Here is a 7,671-nt window from a genome sequence, read left to right on the forward strand (position 1 = left end):
AAATTGTTAGAAAATTGTCAAAAAAAAAAAGAGATATCTCAAAATCTATCCATGGGCATTAGCTATAAACTTGCATATGTGTTGTTGGGTATGTTTATGTGAATGTTACAAAGTTATAGGTCGAAATTCCATCAATTGTTGGGTCTATTGTTGTTTAGTGAAATTGTGCACACAAATTGTTTGTATTTTGTCCCTTTGGCCTTGCACCCTACTTTCACTAATCTTGTGGCTTCTTGGACTAGTTTTCACTTGCCTAGTTGTGTATCTCGTTTGTGCTATTTGTGCAACCCTTGGGATTACATCGCCGAGAGCAAGTGAGGGAGAGTATCTAGCCACTAAATCTCTAAGCCTTCCGAGAGACATTGGGTGTGAGTTTGGGGAATTGGGGACATACCTTGTGGGTTGGGAAGTGAGCTCCTCACTAAAATCTCCATTCTTGGGTGTGTGCGTTGTTTGTGTTACTAACAAAAGGGACGTATCCCTAGTCCTTTTTATCTTCTTTGTAGGTACCCAAAAATGCCACCAAATACAAGGAACTCTAGGCACAATTCGCCTAGGAGGGAGGATGGAGACGACACCGCGTCCACATCCGACGACACCCTCAAAGAGATGATAACAAAACTTACGGGAGAGGTGAAGGGGATGCGTGGTGAACTTACCACTATGCAAACTAATCTCAACACCATGCAAGGAGACCTCGTGGCCGTGCAAGAAGAATTTACAACCGTCCATGACGGTATGGCGGAGTTGAGAGCACGGATTAATCAAAATGAGGCCGAACCGCCTAGTTTCCGGGAGAGAAGTACGGGCGGATGGAATGATGGAAGCGGAAATGATGATGCCTACTCCAACCACCACAATGGAGGTGGGTATCATAACTTTGAGGCATGACAAGAAGATGCGGCACACTACTTCAATCATCATAATGAAGGGGGGAGGCCTAATAGGAACTATGGGGGGGAAAGGTACGATGACCCCTCGAGAAACTTCAAGCACACCATTCCGGAGTTCCATGCGAAGTTCGAGCCCGCCACATACCTAGAGTGGGAGTCTCAAGTGGACAAGATATTCTCCCTTCATAACTACTCGGAGGAGGACAAGGTCAAACTAGCCATCACCGAGTTTCGAGGCCATGCTAACACTTGGTGGTCCGATCTCTTGAGGAGGAGGAGAGCCACGGGTCGAGAAGTAGTACGGTCATGGGCGGAATTGAATGAGCTCATGAGAGCCGCCTTTGTCCCGAGATCGTATTTCCACAAGTTGAGAGGTGAACTCCAAGATTTGAGGCAAGGAAGCAAGACCGTCATGGAGTACTATTATGATATGATAGCCCTCAAAGGGAGATTGGGGCTTGAGGAAAGTGAAGATGTCACCCAAGACCGCTTCATACACGGGCTCAATGTGCTTCTTAGGCACAAGGTCCAAATTGAGGCCCAAAGGGGAATATCTTTGGAGGAGGTCATTGGATTCGCCGAGACATTTGAGAGGCAAGGCAAAGAGAAGGTCGCTAGCAAAGGGATGATGAGTTTCCACCCTATCTCGGGAGGGGGCTCAAGCAATTGGGGCACCACCCAAAGGAAGGGAGAAACGACCACTACACCTCAACCTTTCTCAAAACCTCCCGTGAAGGCATTGCCGGCGCCACCATTGGCCAAGGGAGCACCTCAAGCCGGTGATAAGAGACCTCAATGTTTCAAGTGCAAGGGATATGGCCACTACGCTAGAGAGTGCATCAACCAAAGGGTCATGGTGATAGGGAAAGATGGCCAAGTCTATAGTGAGGATGAAGAAGAAGCGGGTGTTGAAGGGGATGACTCCTCTTACCACGCTCATGTCAATAGTGACTACTCTAGCGAAGAGGAGTTGGCCGAAGGGGTGAGAAATCTTGTGGTGCTTCGGACCCTTAGCGCCCAACCTAAGCAAGAAGAGTGTTTGGAGCAACGTTCTAATATCTTTCATATGAAGTGCAAGGTTCAATCCAAAACTTGCCTTGCGATCATCGATGGAGGGAGTTGTGCCAATGTGGTGAGCGAAAAATTGGTAGCCAAGTTGCAACTACCGGTGATGAGGCACCCTACGCCCTACCGCCTTCAATGGCTAGGTGATGGTGGAGAACTCAAGGTGGTCAATCAAGTCAAAGTTCCAATGAGAGTGGGGGAATTGGAGGAGGAGGTACTTTGTGATGTCATTCCCATGACCGCTTGCCACTTGCTCCTTGGTAGGCCTTGGGAGTATGACAACAAGGTATCTAAGGATGGGTACACTAATGAGTACTCTTATGTGTACCATGGTCGTAAAATCCGGTTGAAGCCCTTGTCGCCTAGTGACATCATTGAAGCTCATAAACATTTGAGTAAAGAGAGAGATCGAGAGAAAAGGCAAGAAAGTGATAAAAAAAGCCATGTGAGAGTGGGGATGGTGAGAGGAATTCCAAACCCAAAAGGAGTGGCACCCAAAAACCCCGTGAGAAAAGAGAGTGCCTTTTAGCTACTAAATCCGAGCTTGGGTAGGCACTACAAAGCCACTTGCCATTGCTTCTTGCCGTTCCCCGGCGTATTTGTTTGGCTAACACTAATCTTGAACATGTTCCCCATGAGATTCATATTGTTTTGCAGGAGTTCGAGGACGTGTTCCCAAGTGAGCTCCCAAATGAGCTACCACCGATCCGGGGAATCGAGCACCAAATGGATTTCGCACCGGGATCATCATTACCAAACCGAGCCGCCTACAAGGCCAATCCCAATGAGACGAAGGAATTGCAAAGGCAAGTCGAAGAACTCCTTGCCAAAGGTTTGGTCCGTGAGTCTTATTCCCCTTGTGCCGTACCCGTTATACTTGTGCCTAAGAAAGATGGGACTTGGCGTATGTGTGTTGATTGTAGGGCCATTAATAAGATCACCATTAAGTATAGACATCCTATACCTAGACTTGATGATATGCTTGAGGATTTGTGTGGTGCTACTTGTTTTTCAAAAATTGATCTTGCTAGTGGTTATCACCAAATTAGGATGAAGGAAGGTGATGAATGGAAAACGGCTTTTAAAACTAAATTTGGCTTGTATGAGTGGCTTGTCATGCCGTTTGGTTTAACTAATGCTCCTTCCACTTTTATGCGATTGATGAACCATGTGCTTAGGCCCTTGATAGGAAAATTTGTGGTGGTCTACTTTGATGACATTTTGATTTATAGTCCTAATGTTGATGAGCATGCTAGGCACCTTAGGGATACACTTTTGCTTTTGAGACAACATAAATTGTATGCTAAATTGCCTAAATGTGTGTTTTGTGTTAATGAAGTGGTTTTCCTTGGGTTTGTTGTGGGGAAGGATGGGGTCAAGGTAGATGAGGAGAAGGTTAGGGTCATCAAGGAGTGGCCCACGCCCAAAAATATGAGTGAGATTCGATCTTTCCACGGCCTTGCTAGTTTCTATAAAAGGTTCGTTAGAGATTTCTCCACTAAAGCCGCTCCTTTGAACCATCTTGTTAAAAAGAATGTGGCGTTTAATTGGGGGAGTGAACAAGAGCATGCTTTTAACACTTTGAAACACGATCTTACACATGCACCGTTGCTTGCTTTACCTAATTTTGAGAAAACTTTTGAGTTGGAGTGTGATGCTAGTGGGGTAGGGATTGGTGGAGTCTTGATGCAAGAAGGGAAACCTCTTGCTTATTTTTCGGAGAAATTGAACCAAACTCACTTGAACTATCCTACTTATGATAAGGAACTCTATGCCATTGTTAGATGTTTGGAAAATTGGCAACACTTTTTGATGCATAGGGAATTTTTCATCCACACGGACCATGAGTCAATCAAGTTCTTGGGCGGCCAACACAAGCTTGACAAGAGGCACGCCAAGTGGAGCGCCTTCTTGGAGACTTTCCCATATGTCATCCGGTACAAAAAGGGAAAGGAAAATGTGGTCGCCGATGCCTTATCTCGTAAGCCATCCTTACTTCTTCTTGAAAGTGGTATTTATGATAGTGGCGCCCTTGTGTTGAGAAATAGCATGCTTACTATTTGTGCTTCCAAATTCTTTGCTTTTGATCACCTTAAAGAGCTTTATGAGCATGATAGTGATTTTGCATCTATCTTTGTTGCATGTGAAAAGGGATCATTTGAGCAATTTTATAAGCATGAGGGTTACTTGTTTAAGGGGAATAGATTGTGCATTCCCCATGGATCTTGGAGGGAAGTGCTTGTGAGGGAGTCCCACCTTGGGGGATTAATGGGTCATTTTGGGGTAGCTAAGACCTATGATATCTTAATTGAACATTTTTATTGGCCAAAAATGAAGAGAGATGTGCGGCGTTTTGTAGGAGGATGCATTGAGTGTAGACAAGCTAAGTCTAGGAGCAACAATTATGGCCTCTATACCCCACTCCCTACCCCTTCCCTCCCTTGGGTAGATTTGTCTATGGACTTTGTGCTAGGCCTACCTCCTTCTCAAGCCCGGAATGATAGTATCTTTGTGGTGGTGGATAGATTTTCCAAGATGGCTCATTTTATTCCATGTAAGAAGAACAATGATGCCAAGCACATAGCCGGCCTCTTCTTTAGGGAGGTGGTGAGGATCCATGGGATTCCCCAAACTATAGTGAGTGATAGGGATGTCAAGTTCCTAAGCTACTTTTGGAAGACTCTTTGGAATAAACTAGGAACCAAACTTTTATTCTCTACCACGGCGCACCCTCAAACCGATGGGTAAACCGAGGTGGTGAATCGCACCCTAGGGGCTTTACTTAGGGCTTTGGTTAGTGAGAATAGAAAGACATGGAAACCTTGCCTACCCATTGCCGAGTTTGCTTACAACCGGACTACGCATTCTACTACCGGTCATTCTCCATTTGAAATTGTTTATGGATTTAACCCGCTAACCCCGATGGACCTAGCGGTGTCGGCTTTGCCTTCTTCTTTTGTTTGTGATGTAGATGGCGCCCAAAAGGCGCAATTCGTGAAGGACCTCCATGTCAAGGTCCAAGAGAACATTAGCAAAAGGAATGAGCACAATGCGAGGATGACCAACAAGGGGCGGAAAGAAGTGATCTTCAACCCGGGGGACATGGTGTGGGTTAACTTTCGGGCGATCCGTTTCCCGGATAAGGTGAAGTCCAAGCTTGCGGCACGCGGAGGTGGCCCATTCCGAGTCAAGGAAAGGATCAACAACAATGCCTATATCATTGAGTTGCCGGGCGAATTCAAGGTGCACCCCACGTTCAACGTGTCCGACTTGAGCCCGTTTGAATTTGCAAGAGATGAGCCGGATTTGAGGTCAAATCCTTCCCAAGAAGATGGGGATGATGCGAACCCAACCGACACGCATCATGCATCGAGCCCTCAAGGACGTACACCAAAAGAGGACGAGGAAGATGAGTAGGAAGATGCTAGAGTCCTTAGGTCTGTTCATAACAAGATTACGGCTCAAAGAGGAGGCCCAGAAGGAAGACCCGGGTGTCTCGAGAGCAATACACCAAATTCGGCTCGACCCCGCACCAAACCGGAACTGGGGGTCTGTTCAAACGTCAATCTGCCTACTGAGACTGTGTCCAAATGCTGATTCAAGACCACCATCATCTTCATTGTCGAAATACCTTCGTGTGGGTACCTCACACGCCCCAAGCGGAGTTCGGATGAGAGAGTTATGATCGTTTTAAGAAAGCCGCGCAATGCAGAACGAAACACGCGGGCGGGTGTTTTGCCAACCCAAAAACACCCGGTCGGGTTTTTTTGCCGAGAAATCAGTTTTTGTCCAGAGACTTCACCCGGGCGGGTGAAATGAGCCGTGGGAAACACCCGGTCGGGTGTTTTACCCGAAATGTGACTTTTTGACCAAGACTTGTCTTGTTTTGCTTCTTTTTATCTCCTAGTATAAATACTCTTGCTAGGGTTCTTTTCAAGCAGCTTTTGAATATTTGTAAGAGACAATTTCTCCATATTTGAGAGCTCACCTTCTTCATCTTTTGAAGACTTATCAAATTCCTTCGGGTTGCATTCGATCTTTTGCCGGGCTAAGGTTGATTGTAAAGGTATGCTTGCTAGTTCTTGTGTTGCTAGTCTGTGGAGCCATTAGGTGTGTATGTGAAAGTGCCTTTGGGATTTCTTTCTTGTTCTTCACCTAAATCATAACACTAATCCATCCCTTATCCTTTTATCCCTTTTTCTTGTTCCATTTCTTGGTTTATCTTGTTTATTTGTTGGGTTTATTTACAAGAATAAGTCCGGGGCAAATTCATGAGTCTTCAATCTAGAAGATTCACATTACTAGGCCAACCGCACAACCAACTGGTTTATGGAATAACATGTTAATTGTTGAATTAATAATACATATATAGAAAAATCTAAAATGGATGGGGTTTCCAAGGGTCCCCCATGCCCCTTGGTAGGTCCGCCTCTGTGTGATGGGTATTTCTAGAAGTGACCAGATTGCGGCGGGACTCTCAACGATGAAGAAGTGTACAATGACGAGTCATCAATTCACAATTCGAAGAGTATTTGCACATCGTAGACAAAATGGGTTGGGAGCGTCTTAAACAATATTGTCGAAAGGCTCATCGAGTATTCTGTGATACACATTTGAGAAGGCATGTCGAACACCATTGATTGATGAATATGAATGAGAGACATCACAACCATTTCGGGATGTCAATTAACATCGACTGTATGTACTGGCTATTAAAAAATTATCTTTCGGCGTGGAGAGACGCCTTCACCAACAGTCAACAGATAGAAGGTCATACATTCAATGATCATCCTTGAAGTAGTTGTTGACCAACGCTTATGAATCTGACATGTATATTTTGGTGTTACAGGATTGAACAATGACATCAACTTTCCAAACCAATCATCTATCATCAATAAAAACATGCAATGGCATGGCACCGACTATCGAATTCAAGGTTGTTCGCCAATTTTATTGTACAAGGTACTATCCTATGACATCTATTTGAAGTGGTCAGTGTTCGTAAATTTATTGTATGTTTGACTGAACGAAATTAATCACTGTTAATATCTATCCGGTGGCCAGTGCATCAATTATGAGAATTTCAAAGTCGATGAGCTTCTCTTCGTGAAGAACAAATGCACGGCCAAAAATTTGACTGTTTTTTTAAATTTAAATAATGTAAATTTAACTTTTCACTATGTGATTTTTTATATTTTAATTATGTGAAATCCTGAATTTTATCATTTAGTTTCTATTTAAATATTTATCAATTTAAATACATGTATAGAACTAAATATTAATAAAACTAATAAATTAAAAAGTATCGTTATGACTGCCACTTTATGGTTTAACTAGTGTCACACCCGTGCGTTGCACGACTTAGTTTATTTCTAACATTGTAATTCTATGTTGTGAATTAATCTATTGATAAAATGACAAAAATCACAAACACATTTACTATTAGACAATTAAAAGTAAATAAATTTTGAATTAAATCAAATTTGATTAAATACGTTTACATTTCTATTATAAATGACCACACACACAGTAACACATTATTAAAAGTTAAAACCATATACAATAAAATACTAAAATACTACTACTATTAATGTTAAAACCACACACAATAACACATTTAATTTTAAATTAATTCAAATTTTGAGTCTCTTTATTCGTATACTTGTAGCATATGAATATGATGTACTAACAAAGTCTTTCTCAACAAATCTTC

The 7,671-nt window shown here is 43.2% G+C and overlaps 1 protein-coding gene across 1 annotated transcript; it reads left to right on the plus strand.

Annotated features, from left to right (window-relative positions):
• Window positions 1–516: 516 nt before the first annotated feature.
• Window positions 517–5,375, plus strand: LOC125210523. Its single transcript, XM_048110065.1, is given in 6 exon segments — window positions 517–865; window positions 932–2,244; window positions 2,616–2,868; window positions 3,298–3,940; window positions 4,130–4,892; window positions 5,028–5,375. Coding segments are annotated over 6 exon segments (3,669 nt in total).
• The last annotated feature ends 2,296 nt before the right edge of the window (window positions 5,376–7,671 follow it).

This window comes from Salvia hispanica, chromosome 3 (genome assembly GCF_023119035.1).
Source record: "Salvia hispanica cultivar TCC Black 2014 chromosome 3, UniMelb_Shisp_WGS_1.0, whole genome shotgun sequence".
NCBI lineage: Eukaryota > Viridiplantae > Streptophyta > Magnoliopsida > Lamiales > Lamiaceae > Salvia > Salvia hispanica.